This window comes from Scyliorhinus torazame, chromosome 21 (assembly GCF_047496885.1).
Source record: "Scyliorhinus torazame isolate Kashiwa2021f chromosome 21, sScyTor2.1, whole genome shotgun sequence".
NCBI lineage: Eukaryota > Metazoa > Chordata > Chondrichthyes > Carcharhiniformes > Scyliorhinidae > Scyliorhinus > Scyliorhinus torazame.
In genome coordinates this window covers 92,782,772-92,801,864 of record NC_092727.1, presented here as the reverse complement: position 1 = coordinate 92,801,864, position 19,093 = coordinate 92,782,772, and the positions used below count along the sequence as shown (strand labels likewise).

General features: G+C 49.2%; 1 protein-coding gene across 3 annotated transcripts in view; it reads right to left on the bottom strand.

The window, feature by feature from the left end:
* The window catches only part of LOC140398408 (uncharacterized), a 68,393-nt gene extending 49,313 nt beyond the window's left edge, over positions 1-19,080 (bottom strand). For 2 of the 3 annotated variants that reach the window (XM_072487063.1, XM_072487064.1), the window contains exons 1-2: positions 18,893-19,080; positions 3,593-3,766 (exon numbers count right to left, since the gene is read on the bottom strand). In XM_072487063.1, coding sequence (XP_072343164.1) covers positions 3,593-3,733 — 141 coding nt within the window. In that variant the 5' untranslated portion in view covers positions 3,734-3,766; positions 18,893-19,080. The remainder of the gene's footprint in view (positions 1-3,592; positions 3,767-18,892) is intronic. The other variant, XM_072487065.1, reaches the window with a different exon arrangement.
* Between the last annotated feature and the right edge of the window lie 13 nt (positions 19,081-19,093).

Sequence of the window (19,093 nt, the reverse complement as noted above, 5' to 3'; positions counted from 1 at the left end):
GGGTGTTGATACAATGGAAGAATCGAGTGACCCCAGGGTGGCAGAGGTCCTCATGGAGGTCGGTCCACTTGTGCGTTGGCACATGTGCCGCGGGATAGGGCATCAGGAGGCTCGTTTAGCTTCCCGGGATGATACAAGATCTCATAGTTGCAGGTGGAGAGCTCGATCCTCCACCGTAAGATCTTATCGTTCGTTATCTTGCCCCGCTGTGCATTATCGAACATGAAAGCTACCGACCGTTGGTCAGTGAGGAGTGTGAATCTCCTGCCAGCCAGGTAATGCCTCCAGTGCCGCACAGCTTCTCCTATGGCCTGGGCCTCCTCTTCAATGTAGGAATGACGGATTTCTGAAGCATGGAGAGTGCGTGAAAAGAAGGCCACGGGCCTGCCCACTTGGTTGAGGTGCAATGTCCACCTTTATGCGGCTGAAGGCCTGGCGGGCCTCTGCCGACAGGTGGAAAACCGAGAATTGAATTAGTGGGCGGGCCTCGTCCGCATAATTGGGGACCCACTGGGCGTAATATGAAAAAAATCCCAGGCAGCGTTTCAGGGCCTTGGAGCAGTGGGGGAGGGGAAACTCCATGAGGGGGCGCATGCGTTCGGGATCTGGGCCTATAACCCCATCATGCACTACGTAGCCGAGGATGACTAGACGGTCGGTGCTGAACACGCATTTGTCCTTGTTGTGGGTTAAGTTAAGGGTTTTTGCGGAATGGAGGAATTTGCGGAGGTTGCTGTCGTGGTCCTGTTGGTCGTGGCCGCAAATGGCGACGTTGTCGAGGTACGGGAACGTGTCCCGCAGACCATACCGGTCAACCATTCGGTCCATCTCCTGTTGGAAGACCGAGACTCCATTTGTGACACCGAAGGGAACCCTTAGGAAGTAGAAGAGCCGCCCATCTGCTTCGAATACAGTGTACTTGCGGTCGCCCAGGCGGATGGGGAGCTGGTGGCAGGCGGATTTGAGGTCCACCATGGAAAAGACGTTGTATTGTGCAATCTGATTGACCAAATCAGATATGCGGGCGAGAGGCTACGCGGCGAGCTGCGTATACCTGTTGATGGTCTGACTATAATCGATGACCATCCTGTGCTTCTCCCCGGTCTTTTCAACCACTACCTGAGCTCTCCAGGGGCTGTTGCTAGCCTCGATAACATCTTCCTTCAGTAGCCGCTGGACTTCCGACCAAATGAAGGTCCGGTCCTGGGCACTGTACCGTCTGCGCCTAGTGGCGACGACTTTGCAATCAGGGTGAGGTTCGCAAAAAGGGAAGGCGGGTCGACCTAGAGGGTCGTGAGGCTGCAGACAGTGATGGGGGGTATAGGGCCGCCAAATTTAAAGGTTAAGCTCTGTAGGTTGCATTGGAAGTCCAATCCCAGGAACGTGGCAGCGCAGAGGTGAGGGAGGACGTAGAGTTGGAAATTTTTTAATTCTCTTCACTGGATCGTGAGATTCGCTACGCAGAACCCCTCGATCTCTACAGAGCGAGACCCTGAGGCCAGGGAGATTTTTTGGTTAACTGGGTGTATGGGAAGAGAACAGCTCCTTACCGTGTTGGGGTGTATGAAGCTCTCTGTGCTCCCGGAGTAATCAGGCAGGGTGTTTTGCGCCCGTTGATGAGCACGGTCGTCGTCGCGGTCGAGAGCGTTTGGGGCAGAGACTGGTCCAGTGTCACCGAGGCGAGTCGTGGTAAAAGTTGAAGATTTTTCTCGGGCGGTGTGTGGTCATCCGAATCGGGGTCCTGAGACTCCAGCTAAGATGGTGGCGCCCACGGTTCGCACATGGCTGATGGTGGGCAAGATGACAGCGCCCACGGCTGGGGAAAATGAAGATGGCGGCGCCCGTGGCCCGTGGAGGGAGTTGTGGTGGCGGCCCCGGTTCGCCCCCGGAGACAACAGCCGCCTGGGCCTGGCATACCGCCACAAAATGGCCCTTTTTGCCACAACCTTTGCAGGTGGAGGAGCGGGCCGGGCAGCGCTGCCGGGGGTGCTTGGCTTGCCTGCAAAAATAACAGCGGGGCCCCCGGGGTTGCCTGGTAGCCGCGCGGCACAAGCTTGTGGGGGGGGGGGGGGGGGATGGGGGATGCATCGGGGTCGGCCGCGGGTGGGTTCCACGCTGCCCAAGGGGTAGCCGCGCGGTCAGGGACGTACGCACGGGCGTTTCGGGAGACCACATCCAGGGAGCTAGCAAGGGCCCGTGCCTCCTTAAGGCCTAGTGTCTCTTTCTCCAGCAGCCGCTGGCGGATCTGGGAGGACAGCATACCTGCAACGAATGGGTCCCGGATTAAAAGTTGTGTGGTCGCTGGCTGAAACATGCGGGCAGTCAAAGTTCCATCCCAGTACCAGGAGCATGCGGTAGAATTCATCCAGCGATTCCCCCGGGATTTGTCGCCTTGTCGCTAGCAGATGTCGGGCGTAAACCTGGTTTGCAGGGCAAATGTAGTGTCCTTTCAACAGGGCCATCGCGGCCTTGAAATCGTCCGCATCCTGGATGAGGGTGTAGATCTCTGGGCTCACCCTCGAGTGGAGAAGTTGCAGTTTCCGGTCCTCCGTGGGTGCAGTCGTGTCCGTCCTGAGGTACCTTTTGAAACACGCCAGCCAGTGTTTGAAGGTTGCCGCTGTGTTTGCCGCGTGGTGGCTGAGTTGCATACACTCCGGCTTGATTCGGAGTTCCATTCTTTAAAATCTAGTCCAATAAATTGATGCTCGATCAATAACTCCAGAAGCGAGATTGGTTGACAATCGAAGGCTTTATTGGACTAGATGTTTCCCCCAGCAGTGGAGGTACAGAATGCAGCTGCTAGGGAGACACAGACTCTTATACTCCGCCTTACTGGGTGGAACCAGCAGGCAGGCTTCACCAATGATCTTCCTGTCTCAGGTACCTCCCACACCAATGATCTTACAGCCTCAACCTAGGTACCGTAATACCCCTAATACAGACTACCACATAGTGCAGTATTCCAAAAATTGTTCTTCAAAGTACATACAATTACAAGTTCATTTATGGTAGAGTGCTCCCTCTGCCAAGATACTTATAATTTATTTTTATGTAAAGTTTTTCTTTGTAAAATCAAATCTCATTTGGATTTTAAAAACCTCACCTAAATAGCTTGGGAAAAAATTGTTCAAATGAAAATTAATTCAGAGTTATCAACATCTTAATTCTTGTATTTTCCCACACAGGGCCATAATGTTAAAGTGATTTTCTTGTCTATCTCATTTTCCTGTCGAAGACATTGGACCATTGTGTGTAACATTTTCACAATATAGCAACTGCAATAAATCTAAGAATTTGCTGTCTTGCCTTTTCTATTGCTAGTTAAATATAATTAATTACTCCATGATCTTTGGTGTACTTTTAAAACATGTCTGCTTGGTGTCAACGTCCTTACACAGCCAGTGAGCCCAAAACCTACTGCAGTTGCCTGGGAATGGCATGTATGCATTTTTCATTTCAATTTGACATAATTTCTTCAACATAATTAAATTGCTAGGGTTGGTTAGAATGCTCTTGTAAAGTTGATCAAAATATTAAAATAGAAAAAGAAACAAGGATTAACGGGGGTTTTCATATGTAGCACTGTACATACCCCTCCCCATTTCTTCACAACTTCCTCCAGAAATTTGGTGTTCTTATTGCTTGGAAGATCCAGATAAAATGTCTTGCCAGAAATGAAACAATTCTTTACTGTGCCATCTTCATAATCATGCACGGAGCATCTGTGTGGCATCTTCTGTGGTTCAAATGTCCTTCAGATTTTCTTCTAAAGAAAGGAGACAGTTTCATTCAGTGTCAGAGATTTGTCAGAAATAATTCAAACATGAACTCATGTGAAACTGAACATTAAATAGTTAATCTGATCATCTGGTCAAAGGCTAAGAATCCTACGCTGAATAACTCCCTCCCCACCCCCCCCCCCCCCCCCACCCTCCTCCTCCAACAAAGCCTGTCCACCACCTACAAGGCAAAGGTCAGAAGTCAGGAATGTAATGGATGAGTGCAGCTCCAACAACACTCAAGAAGCTTGACACCACCTAGGACAGAGCAGCCCACTTGATTGCTCCCTCCCCTTCCACAAACATTGAAATCCTCCACCACTGACGAACAGTGGCACCCGTCTGTACCATCTAGAAGATGCACTGCAGTAACTCATCAAGGTTCCTTACACAACAACTTCCAAACCCATGACCATCTAGAAGGACAGGAGCAGCTGATACCTGGGAACCCCACCATCTGGAGGTTCCCCTCCAAGTCGTTCACAACCCTGATTTGGAAATATATCACCGTTCCTTCACTTTTGCAACATCCTGGAACTCCGCTCCCCCAACACAAACAGCACAGAGGGTCTACCTGTACCTCAAGGTCTGCAGCGGTTCAAGAAGGCAACTCACCATTACTTTCTGAAGGACAGCTAGGGGTGGGCAATAAATGCTGGCCTAATCAGCGACACCCACATCTTGTAAATGAATGTAAAAAAAAGTGTGTTTAGCACCGCTGCCTCACAGTGCCAGGGCCTGGGTTAAATTTTGGCCTTGGGTGACATGTCCGTGTGGAGTTTTCACTTTCTCATCATGTCTGCGCGGGTTTCCTCTGGGTGCTCCAGTTTCCTCCCATAGTCCAAAGATGTGCAGGTTAAGTGGATTGGCCACGCTAAAATAATTGCCCCTTGGGTGTCCAGAAATGCTAGGTTACGGGGATAGGGCTGAGGAGTGGGCCTGGGTAGGGTGCTCTTTCAGCTGGTCTATGCAGACTCGATGGGGCAAATGGCCTCCTTCTGTACTGTAGGAATTCTATGATTCCATGTAGTTCTGCTCTACAGACTGTGTACAGCTCATGGTCTGTAGAGGTTCAAGAAGGCAGCTCACCACCGCCTCCTCAAGGGCAATAAGGGATGGGCAATGAATGCTGGCCTAACAGTGAAGCCCATTGCTTGAATGAGTAAACATTAGTGCTCGTGTTGTCCAGTTATTGAATAGTCAGCAGCAGCAAAGGCAACTTGCTGGTGGTTAAAAAGACCCAGTGGGGTGGTGGGAGGGGGGTTTCCCAGCTACTGGCCTCAGTACATAAAGTAACTTAATTCTGATGTTGCCAACGATTCTAATACCCATGCACCAGCAGTTAATAGGACCAAACCTTGCCCCTGATTGCAAAACTGTGTGTGGAGTTTATACACTCTCCCCATGTCTGTGTGGGTATCCTCCAGGTGTTCAAATAGTCCAAAGATGTGTAGGTTAGGTGGATTGGCCATACTAAATTGCTCCTTAGTTTCCAAAAGGTTAGGGCCTAGGTACGGCGCTCTTTCTGAGAATCGGTTCAGACCGATGGGCCAAATGGCTTCCTTCTGCACTGTAGTGATTCTATGAAGATCAGCTATTCCTCTTTTGCATCAAGTGTAAAGTAGCATTTGATTTTCTATAGGTTTTGCCTGGGTCTCTTATCCCATGTCAAGTAAATAACTTGGGCCTGACTCTGGGCAGAGATTAGTATAAGCATTTTCACCCTCTTCAGGACACAATTTTGTCTTAAAGGAAAACATAACTGTCTCAAAGGCACGCATTCATAACAAAAGACTCAAAATACTGTCTTAACAATTAGTTTCAGTACTTATTGCACAAATGTACCCATCACAAATTTAGAACATAAACAGAAATTCTAACTATTGCAAAACACAAATCTCATCTTGGGTTTAAAATAAATATGGGCCGGGATTTTCTCACCCCGGGGCCCGACTGGAGAATTGCCGGGACCAACGCGAATCGCCCGGGATGGGCCGGCGGCCACGCTGTAAAAGCCGAGTCCCGCCGGCGCCGAGCACACCTGTTCTTACCCTGCGGTACCTCGGCATGGATGCATCTGGGGCCTCCGCTGTGGCCTGGCCCGCGATCGGGGCCGACCGATCGGCGGGCCGGCCTCTCGGGCTGGGGGCCTCTTTTGTTCCGCGCTGGCCCCGACGCAACATGGCGCAGGGCTACAGGGGCCGGCGCAGAGAAGGGAGCCACCGCGCCGGTCCCACTGTGCATGCGCGCGTTGGTGCCGGTGCCAATGCGCATGCACGGACCCCGCGGCACCCATTTGACGCTGGGAGCGGCGTGGGTCACTCCAGTGCCGTGCTGGCTCCCTGTAGGGGTCAGAATTTCTGCTCCTGGGGCCATGTTGATGCCGTCAACGTTTACAATGGCGTTAACACTTAGCCTCAGGATCAGAGAATCCCGCCCATGATAAAACAAGTAGACAGAGCAAAGTTTCAGTAGTTTATTGCAGATTTCAGGTGACACCTGGTAATCACTGCTATCTGGTATAACTAATGAAACTGGTTACTGGGATGGAGTATATTGTCACCCCATTGGTATTGCTGTGAAACCGATACTACACAGTGCCTCTCTTTAATTTCTCGATAAAGTCCTCCCCACTGTGAATATTTCGGCACACTTCTCTGTCCCTTTAGAAAACAAATTAGTTCTCTTGAATCGGGTTGCACCAGGATTACTTAGGACTCTGAAGACAGTAGCCTCTTCCATCTTTAGACCACCCTACTAGACCTCTACAAGGTTGTATCTGGGGCTGCATAAACATTGCTGGCACTCAGTAAAACCTTCAACTTAATATCAAGAACACAAGTAATGAACCACAACATGGTTTCGCTAGAATCTATTAATTGAACCGGAAACAACTCTTGAAACTCCTCGCTAGTCTCCACAATCCAGCCTTTATAAATCTGAGGTCAGCCTATGCCTTAAATTGCAGCAAGTCCCAGATGCTTTTGGTCATCTGCCCTAATATCTCCTGTGGCTCAATATCATACTCTGATTTGCAATGCTCCTGTGAAGAGGCTTGGGATATTTCATCATGTTAAAGGGGTTTATATAAATACAAGTCGTTGTTGTTGTAATTACTTACAATTCTATCCTTTTAGTGTATACATTCTTAAAAGCAGTTTATTACTTGGAGAAGTATAATTATGTTAATGTTGCAAGCTGCAATGATATCCTGATAACTTAATAAAAACAAGGAACCAATTTTCTAAATATCTATTCTTGTTACAGGCATTGTTGGAATCCCAAGAGGTTATTGCTGCTTTGCTCGCCTCAAAGGGAGAGGAGCTGTGGAAGGTGGATAAAGGCTGAGAGCCAAAGTGGAGGACCTGGAGAACAGGTCACGGTGGCAGAATCTTCGGCCAGTGGGACTGCCCGGGGGTTGGAAGGCCAGAGGCCGACGGAGTGTTTTTTGGAGAGGTCCACCAAGTTGTTGGGGGAGGAGGAGAATACCTTCCTCTTTGAGCTAGATAGGGCTCATCAGTCGTTCTGACCGAAGCCAAATGACCCACCAAGAGCTGTGATGGTCTATTTTACAGCCATCACATGAAGGAGAGGTCTTGAGATTGGCCAAGCAGAATCAGGTGGGTATTCATATTTACCAAGACGTCATGGTGGACTGGCAAGACGGCGGGTGGCCTTTAACAGGGAAAAGGCAGTGCTTTACAAGAGTAATGTGCGGTTTGGGGTGGTCTATCCGAAGTTGAGAGTTACTAAGGACTAATACTTTGAGACGGCGGAGGAGGCATTTGTGAAGGATTGGGACTGAATGGAGTTTGAACTTTGTTCTCTAGTGTTGTGGTTGGGAGAGGATGGTGGGATAATGTGTTGGGGTTGTCTGGGGTTTACTATGTTTGGTTTAGGAGGGTTGGGTGTTTTTCTGTTGGGTTTTTTTCTAGGTATGTGTGGGGATGAGGCTCTGGCATGGGCCACCTCGCTAGAAAACTTAAGTTGGTTGCCAAACAGGAGCGAGGTGGGGGGGATGGACTGTGGCCGTCTGAGCCTGTGTCGACAGGTTTCGATGGGCCTGGGAGGTGTGAATGGTGGGTAGGGGGGGGAATGCAGTGAGGAGTGGTTTTGAGGGGAAGTGGTTGGGAGATTTCTGGGGAAGAGGGGGGTGGAAGAGTAGCTGGCTGATGACTAGGGATAGGGCTTGGTTTCACCCATGGGGCCATGCCAGGGGCCATGGGGGGAGACACCCTAGTCCAAATGGTAATATGGATTATGCTGTTTTGGGTGGACCGGTGAAGCATGCAAGAGTCTTCACACATTTGAAGAGCTTCAGAACCTATGTGGTGCTGTTGCAGGAGACCCATTTGAGGGTGCCCATTTGTGGGCAGCACGGTAGCATAGTGGTTAGCACCATGGCTTCACAGCACCAGGGTCCCAGGTTCGATTCCCAGCTTGGGTCACTATCTGTGCGGAGCCTGCATGTTCTCCCAGTGTCTGTGTGGGTTTCCTCCGGATGCTCCAGTCTCCTCCCACAAGTTCCGAAAGACATGCTATTAGTTAATTTGGACATTTTGAATTCTCCCTCCGTGTACCCAAACAGGCGCCGGATGTGGTGACTAGGGGCTTTTTCACAGTAACTTCATTGCAGTGTCAATGTAAGCCTACTTGTGACAATAAAGATTATTATTATTGAAGGACCAGGTGAGGCTTTGGAAGGGGTGGGTGAATCAGGTGTTCCACTCGGGCTTTCATGGCAGGGCCCAGGGGGTTAGCGGTACTAGTGGGTAAGAGAGTTAGGTTTCAGTTGGAGAAGGTGGGTGCAGATATGTTATGTTACAGTAACGGGTGCTTTGGAGGGGAGGTTGGTGGTGTTGGTTAGTTCTCAGAGGCCCATGAAGACATGGCAGCTTTGGAGAAAGATTACGAAGAGGTTGGAGCAGTTAGTGTTGAGGATCAAGGCGAAGAATAGGAAAGCTGATGCATTCCTAACATTCCTGAAGGTTGGCTGTGATGAATTTGCTGGGCGGGGGTACAAGGTGCCCCAAGAGGAAGTCATATAATCTTGTATTTGTCCCTAATTGGATGTTGTAGGGTTTATGAAGAGGATGTTGGCAGCCATACCAAGTCTGGACACGCATCAGTTAATTTTGAGTGCGAATTTAGTTTTGCATCCGAAGACAGATCAATCTAAGCCGCGCCATTGACCCCTTCCGGGGGGGGGGGGGGGGGGGGGGGGGGGGGGGGGGGGGGGGGAGTAGTTGGCAGGGTGTATGAAGGAGATGGGGGGGGAGGGGGGGGGGGGCGGGAGTAGTTGGCAGGGTGTATGAAGGAGATGGGGGGGGAGGGGGGGGGGGGGGAGAGATCAGTGGTGGTTCTTACATACAGGGGGCAGAAAGTATTCTTTTATTTCACCAGTGCATAATGTATACTCGAGGATGGACTTCTTTATCATGGGAGGTCGTTCTTGTCGGCTGTGGAAAGCAGAATACTCGGCGATTGTCATTTCGGATCTTCACATTTAGTGGAGACCTGCATGGAGGCTGAAAGTGGGGCACTGTGCGGATCTGAGTTTTTGTGCGAGGATGGCAAAGGTGATTGACGATTATGTGGGGTTTGATTAAGAATGGGGAGGTCTCGCCATTGGTGGTTTGGGAGAAGCTGAAGGTGGTGGTAAGGGGTGAGATCATCTTGTATAAGGCACAGGTGAATAGGGAGGCAAGCGAGGAGCGGCAGTGGCTGGTAGATGAAATCTTAGAGGTTGATGGAAAGGATGTGAAAGATTCCACTCCGGAGCTTTTGGGCAGTAGAAAGGAATGCAGACAGTTTGACCTTTTGTCTCCAGGGAAAGCGGGATGCCAGTTGTGGCAGGTAAAGGGTGTGGTATACGAGTACGAGGAGAAGGCCAGTCGTGTGCTGGCAGGCCAGCTCCGCCGACAGATGGCCTCATAAGTTCTTTAGTTTTGTTGGCATGGAGGGATAGATTGTTGTTTTTTAAAATATATGTATTTTTATTCTCCATTTTCACATTTTCTTCAGAATTTACACCCCACCAACAAACAGTAAACGGTAACGAATACAATGTCAATCCCCTTATCAACAATGACGATCCCATTCTCCCACCACCCCAAACAATGGCCTGCATGACAATATAAGCATCAAATAAAACAAAACCTCCCAAAGAGGAAAAAAGAAAAAGGAATCAGGAACCGCCCCTGGTCACTGTTGACATATATAGTCCATCCGCCCCCTAATATTCAATGCCATCCAATCCCCGAAAGAGTACCGTGAATGGCACCCATGACTTGTAGACACCCCCCCCCCCTCCCAGACTCCTCCCCTCCACTTCCTCTTGTGAACTCCTTCCCCCAACCTCGGTTCCTTCCCCCAACTTTTCACCCCGGCTAGACTCACCGAAACCTGTCCTGCCAGGCTCCGATGGCCGCAGCCAACGCCACCCCCCACCTCACTCTCATTCACTGGCCGGCTTAAACCACCCAGCGTGGAGGCCCCTGCCCGGGTCTCCTTCCCCCTTGCCCGATCCCAGGAAAACCAAGAAATCCCCTTTAGCACACAACCCCAGCATACACACCCAAGCCCCAAAGAACCATCATTGTAAATGAAAGTCCCAACTCTTCCCTTGTCCAAATATACAGCATTGACTCATTTAGTACATACACCAGCACGCAGTGAAAAAATAAAGTTATGAGGCTACATCGGTACATGACCCGCTCTCAGTCCCATTTCTCAATTCTGCCACAGTCCTTCTGCCTTCGCAAACCCCTCCACCGCCCCAAAATAAAAGTCCTTGGATTTGTAGGTCACCCTCAACTTAGCTGAATATACTATGCTGCACTGCACCTTGCTGATGTACAGTGCCTTCTTCACCCGGCTGAAGGCAGCCCACATCCTCGCCAGCTCCACCGTAAAGTCCTGGTATATGCGTACACCAGCTCCAGCCCACAGCACCACCCACTTCTGCTTTGCCCAGCACAGGACCTTCTCCTTCATGCTGTACCTACGGAAACACACAGTTACTACTCTTGGCAGCTCACTCGCCTTTTGTATAGGCCTCCACGACCGATGAGCCCGATCCAGTTTGTATCGCGAGGGATCGTCCCCGTCCCCCAATAGCTCCGCCAACATAGTGGCAAAATACTCCATTGGCCTCGGGCCTTCCACTCCTTCGGGCAGACCCACGACCCTCAGATTCTGCCGCCTGTTTTCCAGGTCTTCCATTTTGGCTCGCAGACTCTTGTTGGTCTCGGTCACCTTCCGCAACTCCTTCCCCATCGAGGGGAGTTGATCACTGAGCTGCGATAATACCTCTTCCACTTCCTCCAGTGACTCACCTTGCTCCCGCACCTCCGCCGCTGCGCTTGATACCGCCGCCCTCACCGGGGCAATCATCTCCTCCACCAGCACTTTCAATTCCGCCCCATCTCCTTCTTCATTGCTTCCATGTGCTTTGTGAACTGTTTTTCCAAGTTCCACAAGCATCACTTTGGTCATTTCTTCTGCTGTGAGCGATGCGGCCTCCCTTGGTGCTCCAGCCTCCGCTTTCCTTACAGTTCCTGCGCTGACTTTTCAACTCACCGATGGACTTTCATGAACCCCCTTTTTTTCCCCAAGCTTGGACATTTCTCCTCCATGTGCCTTCTTACAGCTTTTTCAGCCTCCGTTGCCCCTGGGACCAGGCGTTAAAATGCCGAAATTTCTATGCCCGAGCAGGGGCCCTCCAGTGTGCGGCTGCCTCCCGCCCGCCGTCACCGGAAGTCACCGAGGGATAGATTGTTGTTGCTGCACCACTCCACGAGGTTCTCCATCTCCCTCCTGTATTCTGACTCGTCTTTATTAGAGATCCGGCCCACTATGGTCGTATCATCAGCAAACGTGTAGATGGAGTTGGAACCAAATTTTGCCGCGCAGTTATGTGTGTAAAGGGAGTATAGTAGGAGGCTACCGGTATTGAGGACTATTGTGGAGGAGGTGTTGTTTATTCTTACTGATTATGGTCTGTGGGTCAGAAAGTCAAGGATCTAGTTGCAGAGTGAGGAGCTTTGATGAGAGCTTGGCTGGGATTATGGTGTTGAAGGCGGAGATGTAGTCAATAAATAGGAGTCTGATGTAAGAGTCCTTGTTGTCCAGATAATCTAGGGATGAGTGTAGGGCCAGGGAGATGGCGTCTGCTGTGGACCGGTTGCGGTGGTCTGCGAATTGCAGTGGATCAAGGCGTTCTGGGAGTATGGAGTTGATGCACTTCATGACCATATGAGGGAGTTCTTGGAGGGGCTGGAGTGTCCTAAAGTAGGAGAGGGCAAGGTTGGAGTAGCCAGTGGGGATGGAGGACGTTCAGATGGTTATAGGGAAGATGCAAATGGGGGTAAAGCACCAGGGCCAGATGGATTCCCGATGGAATTCTACAAGATGTTTTTGGATAGGCTGGCGCCGAGATGTTTGGGGACGCAATGGCTAAGGGGGCGCTCCCGAAGACGATGGGATAGGCATCTATTTCGCTGTTATTAAATAAGGATAAGGACCGGTCGGCTGGGGGGTGGCTCTTCCGAATCTGATATATTACTATTGGGCGGTGAACACTGAGAAGGTGTGGGATTGGGGTAGGAAGCCGAAGGCAATGTAGGTGAGGACGGACGCAGGCTCTTGCAAGAGGGCAGGGTTGTGGGCGCTGGTAACAGCGCCGCCCCAGTTTGCCCCAGGGAAATACTCGGGTAGTCCAGTGGTGATAGCCATGCTGAAGATATGGAGGCAATTTCGGCCACATTTTAAGTTAGGGGTGGGATAGCAGCGGATGCCGGTTCGAGAGAATCATGTGTTTCAGCCAGTGAGGCTGGATGCTAAACTTTGGGGATGGGGGGAACAGGGAGGAGTTGATGGAGAAGCTTGGGATTCGACAGGGAGGGGGGTGGGGGGGGGGGGGGCCTTAGGTATATGCAGGTGAGGGACTTTGCAAGATGGTTTTCCTGACATTCTCAGTGACACTTTCCTCATGGATATTGGAGGGGGGGCAGGGGGGGCGGGTGGAGATCGTCTCGGTGATTTATGGAAAGATTTGGGAGGAGGATTATGGCTTCATTGGAGGGGGTCAAGATCAAGTGGGAGGAGAGCCGAGGGTGGCATTGGAGGAGGGGCCGTGGTGTGAGGTGTTGCAGAGGGTGAATGCCTCAACCTTGTTTAAGAGGCAGACTAGACGTTATAGCCTTTGTCTCGCTAATTGCTCACTGGCGGATCCTGTTGGGGTGGAAGTCATCCTCTCTGCCCAGTGTCCCAATATGGTTTAGGGACTTGATGGAGTTCCTGTACTTGGGGAAGGTTAAGTTTATCTTGATAAGGGCGATTAAGGGGTTCCACAAGAGATGGGGTCGATTTATTCTTCACTTTAAAGAGTTGGTTACTATCAGCAGCTTGGGGGGGGGGGGGGGGGGGCATTTGTTTTATGTATAAAAATGTTTAAAAAAACAAATAAAAATATTTTCAAAACAAAAAGAATTGTACTGAATTTCATCAAGCTTTTGGTCAAGTGCCCAAATATCACAAATGTTGTGGTCAAATTTTGTTTGATAACGCTCCTGTGAAATGTTTTGGGTGTTTTATGTCAAAAATGCTATACAAATGTAACTTGTGGTGTCGGGTGCAGAGTTAACTCCTCTGTGCCAGCATTTGTAGTTTAAAAAAAAAATATATATATATATATATATATATATATATATACTCATTTACCGGATGAGAGAGTCGCTGGTTAGGCCAGTATATATTGCCCATCCCTAGTAGCCCTTCAGGAGGTGGTGGAGAGTTGGCTTTTTGAACTGCCGCAGTCCTTAACGTATCCTTTATTAACAAGTCGCTTTTATGATGTTCTTAGCACAAAGCGCATCTACAGTGGAGCTTTTCAAATTTTGAACGATTAGCAATGTTACCACAAGGAGTTTCATACCATATCTATTTCGAGTTTTAAAACTACCAATCAGTATATTACAGATTTTAGTTATCTAAACTTGGACATGTGGAGGGTGCATCTTGAATTCTATATTCAGGTCGAGTTGTTGGTTCGTTGGTTCCAAGTTTAATTCATTCAGGGGATGTGGGTGTTGCTGGTTAGAGCAGCATTTATTGCCCATCGCTAGTTGCCCTCAGAAGGTGGGGTGAGCTGCCTTCTTGAACCACTGCAGTCCTGAAGGTGTAGGTACACTCAAGTGCTGTTAGGGAGGGAGTTCTGGGATTTGGCCTCAGCAACAGTGAAGGAATGGCGATATTTTTCCAAGTGAGGGTTCCAACCAAGAAATAACCATAAGAGCTCTGACCTAAACCAACTCTGAAGGGAGCAGTGTGAGATCCCTTGGAGGCAATTTGATATTGTTTTGGCAGGGAACCTCCAAATGGTGGGGTTCCCATGCATCTGCTGCTTTTGTTCTTCTAGATGGCAGCAGCTGTGGTTTTGGAAGGTGCTGTCAAGGAACCTCGGTGAGTTACTGAAGTGCATCTTGTAGATGGTACACATGGCTGCCATTAGTCGTGGTGGAGGTTTTGAATGTTTGTGGAAGGGGGAAAAATCAAGTGGCTGCTTTGTCTGGGATGGTGTTGAGCTTCTTAAATAATAATCTTTTATTGTCACAAGTAGGCTTACATTAACATTGTAATGAAGTTACTGTGAAAAGCCCCTGGTCGCCACATTCCGGCACCTGTTCGGGTATACAGAGGGAGAATGTAGAATATCCAAATTACCTAACAGCACGTCTTTCGGGACTTGTGGGAGGAAACCGGAGCACCCAGAGGAAATCCATGCAGACACGGGGAGCACGTGCAGACTCCGCACAGACAGTGACCCAAGCCGGGAATCGAACCTGGGACCCTGGCACTGTGAAGCCACAATGCTAACCACTGTGGTACCCCACGTGTTGGTGGAGCTGCACTCATCCAGCGAAGTGGAGTATTCCACGACACTGCTGACTTGTGCCTTGTAGATTGTTGACAGGCTTTGGGGGGTCAGGAGGTGAGCTACTCGCCGTAGGATTCCTAGCCTTTGACCTGTTCTCGTAGCCATAGTATTAATATGGCTTGTCCAGTTCAGTTTCTGATCAATGGTAATCCCCAGGATATTGATTTTGGGGGATTCAGCGATGGTCATGCCATTGAATGTCAAGGGGTGATAATTAAATCCTCTTTTGTAGGAGATGGTCATTGCCTGGCACTTGTGTGGTGCGAATTTAACTTGCTGCTTCATTATCTGATGAGTCGCAAATGATGCTGAACATAGTCATCTGCGAATAACCCCACTTCTGACCTTATGATGGACAGGAGGTCATTAATTAAGCAGCTGCAGATGGTTGGGCCTAGGACACTAAACTGAGGAACTCCTGCGGCGCTTTTCTAGAGATGAAAAACTGAGATGATTGACCTCCAACTACCATAACCATCTTCCTTTGTGCCAGATATGACTCCAACCAGTGGAGTTATTCCCCTGATTCCCATTGACTCCAGTTTAGCTAGGACTCCCTGATGTCATACTTCGTCAAATACTGCCTTGATGTCAAGGGCAGTCACTCTCATCTTGCTTCTGGCATTCAGCTCGTTTGTCAGGAGCTGAGTGACCCTGGCGGAACCCAAACTGAGTGCCCGTGAGCAAGTTTTGTTGAGTAAGTGCCACTTAATAGCACTGTTGATGACTCCTTCCATCACTTTGCTGATGATGGAGAGTAGACTGATAGGGCGGTAATTGGTTGGGTTGGATTTGTCTTGTTTTTTGTGTACAGGACAAACCTGGGCAATTTTCCACATTGCTGGGTAGAAGTCAGTGTTGCAGCTGTACCGGAGCAGCTTGGATAGGGAGGCTGCAAGTTCTGGAGTACAAGTCTTCAGTACTACTGCCGGATATTGTCAGGTGCAGTATCCAGTTCCTTCAGCCCTTTCTTGATATCACGTGGAGTGAATCGTATTGGCTGAAGACTGACATCTGAGATGCTGAGGATCTCTGGTGGAGACCGAGATGGATCATCCACTTGGCAGTGCTGACTGAAGATTTTTACGAATGCCTCAGCCTTGTTTTTTGCACAGATGTGCTGGGCTCCTCCGTCATTGAGGATGGAGATATTTGTGGAACCTTCTCCTCCAGTGAGTTGTTTAATTGTCCACCACCATTCACAGCTGGATGTGGCAGGACTGCAGAGCTTAGATATGATGCTTTTGTTGTGGAATCACTTAGCTCTGTCTATTACTCGCTGCTTATGTTGTTTGGCACACAAATAATCCTGTGTTGTAGCTTCACAAGGTTGACACCTCATTTTTCGGTATGCCTGGTGTCACTCCTGGCATGCTCTCCTGCACTCTTCATTGAACCAAACCAAGGTTGGTCTCCTGGCTTGGTGGTAATGGTAGAGTGGGGGATATGCCAGGCCACGAGATTGAATGCAGTTCTGCTGCTGATGGCCCACAGCACTTCATGGATGCCCAGTCTTGAGTTGGTAGATTGTTCAAAGTCTATCCCATTTAGCACGGTGGTAGTGCCACATAAAATGATGGAGGGTATCCTCAATGTGAAGACGGGACTTTGTCTTCACAAGAACTATGCGGTGGTCACTTCTACGGATACTGTCAGGGACAGATGCATCTGCAACAGGCAGGTTGGTGAGGATGATACCAAGTATGTTTTGCCCTCTTGTCGGTTCCCGCATCACCTGCTGCATTGCCAGTCTAGCAGCTATGTCCTTTAGGACCTGGCCAGCTCAGTCTATGGTGGTATTACCAAGCAACGGACATGGAATTCCCCCATCCAGAGCACCCTTGCCACCCTCAGTGCTTCCTCCAAGTGGTGTTCGACATGGAAGAGTACTGATTCATCAGCTGATGATAGACGGTACTTGGTAATCAACATGTCAGCCTGCCTGAAAGTGAACCCTCAGAAGGCCATGGGTTCAGACGGGGTCAAACCCGGGTTCCCAGATCAATATCCTGGGTCTTTGGATTACTAGTCCAGCGACAATACCACTATGCCACCGCCTCCCTTTATATTCTGGTGACAGAGCAATTATAGACTGTAATATTTTTAAAATTTTAATATCACTGTACAGAAAAATAACCATAAGAGCTCTGTCCTAAACCAACTCTGAAGGGACCAGTGTGAGATCCCTTGGAGGCAGTTTGATGTTGTATTGAAGTGAAACTCCAATGCAGTGTCAAACCTGGTTTAAAAAGTGCTCAGGATAGTTGGCACTTTTTAAACTTATCTAGAGTCTACTTAAATGCAAGGAGGCTGACATTCCCAAAATATTAGAATTTTTGCAAGTTGGAACAAAGTTAAGTATGCGTGTTTAAGAACTTTGTGCAGAGCTTCCTCTTGATCAGAATAGAAGTACAGTACCTCAAATCCAGTCATTTGAAAACTGTCAATGTCTGAAAACCAGACAATTTTTAAAGCAGTGAATACCCAATGGAGACAAATGTCACAATCCCAAAGGAACCATAGGCTGCTCTCCCCTCGGAGAGCTGACTGGTTGTGATTTAAACAGAGGATAACCACACCTCAGGCAAGGGGCAATGTTAAGAAGGTTGAGCCTTCATGAATAACCTCAGCCGATACAGGAATCAAGTTCACGTTGTTGGCGTCGCTTTGCATTACGAACCAGCTGTCCAACCACCTAAGTTAACCAACCTAACCCCTCCTTCGGAGACAAAATGTCAAATGTGTCTTCTGGCCAGTAGTAGAAAGAACAAAAATAAACATTGATCCCACCAACCCAGCTTGGCCTGACCCAATCATTAGTTGCAACATGGTGCCAGTCTCACCACCATTTGTGCCCCGCTGAATGAAAATAACATATAATATTTCCTCTCTAAGCAACAAAGCAGCACTTAAAATCACCCACGGAAACTATATGTTACATGGCCATCAGAATGAAAAGAGGCAACATAGCAGAGGCAAATAGCCAGACTTTGGAACAAAATAAGACTCGTAAGGGAGGAATGAGCACAAAGGAGCAGGCATGCTGCATGAGGCTGAAACCAACATCACTTTGCCTCCGACAACGGGCAAAATCTGTAATCTGGCAGGGTCCCAGTCTCCAGTTTGCTCGTTTTGAGACACTACCTGTACTAATTTAGCAGTATAAACCAAGATAATAGATGGTGTAAATTAGTGGTCTAGCAGAGATTATGCTAATTTACAATTTTGTGGGTAATTTATAAAATAATATAAATTACCCATACAAATTATTCAAATGACGCAATTTTAACAATACTGCAATCGGAGCTTTTCAGACTTTCAATCAAAGTTAGAGATAATCAAACAGCGCTGTGGTTTTAGACATAGACTTTACAGTGCAGAAGGAGGCCATTTGGCCCATCGAGTCCGCACCAGAAAGACCAACCCACCTAAGCCCACAACTCCACCCTATCCCGACAACCCAGTAACCCCACTCATCCTTTTTGAACACTATGGGCAATTTAGCATGGCCAATCCACCTAACCTGCATATCTTTGGACTGTGGGAGGAAACCAGAGCACCCGGAGGAAACCCACGCAGATACGGAGAGAACGTGCAGACTCCACACAGACTGTGACCCAAGCCGGAATCGAACCTGGAGCTGTGAAGCAACTGTGCTAACCACTAGGCTACCCTTTAAAGTGCTGTGTGTGTGTCAAACACCGTATGACAAGCTTTGTGGAGCTGGCGGCGAGAAACATTGGCAGCAAATTACAATTAAAGCATTGAATGTGTTAAAACGTCTGGATGATTTGTCTCCAGGGTCACAGAGTTGTGTGCTTCCTGGAGACTGATCTTCAATTCCGGGAGACTCCAGGCCAATCCTGGAGGGGTTGGCAACCCTGCTCCCCAGATATCCCAGGGAACCAGATGTCGAACATCTGCTGCACTCTCTGCATGAGCCGCTCCGAATACTTTCAATGGAACACAGGGGGCAAAAAATAAACCCAGGAGCTGCCATTTTAACTCAAACGCAGAGAGATGAGCCTAAATTAACAGCTTCAACCAAAGGGCCTTCCCTCCCAGTCAGGTTTAAACCCCTCCCCCTCCGGGTTTTAACGGCCGTTTCCAGCGGCTCCAATCCGCTTGCGGGGAGTGGAGACATTTAAAAAATTGAATTCAAACGGCCCCTCACCCGAACCAGGAACAGAACCAACTCCAGTTTCCGGACGGAATCCGCGTCCTACCCCCTCTCCCTGACGGTGTTAAAGTTCCAGCTCCCAGGCTCGCTCCGCTTTGTCCTTTCGGCTACGGGAAATTTTCAAACCCGGCTACGCGTTAGCGCCAAAGAGCCACGGTTACGGCGGCCGCTCGGGCTCAAGGCTAGGGGGGCGGG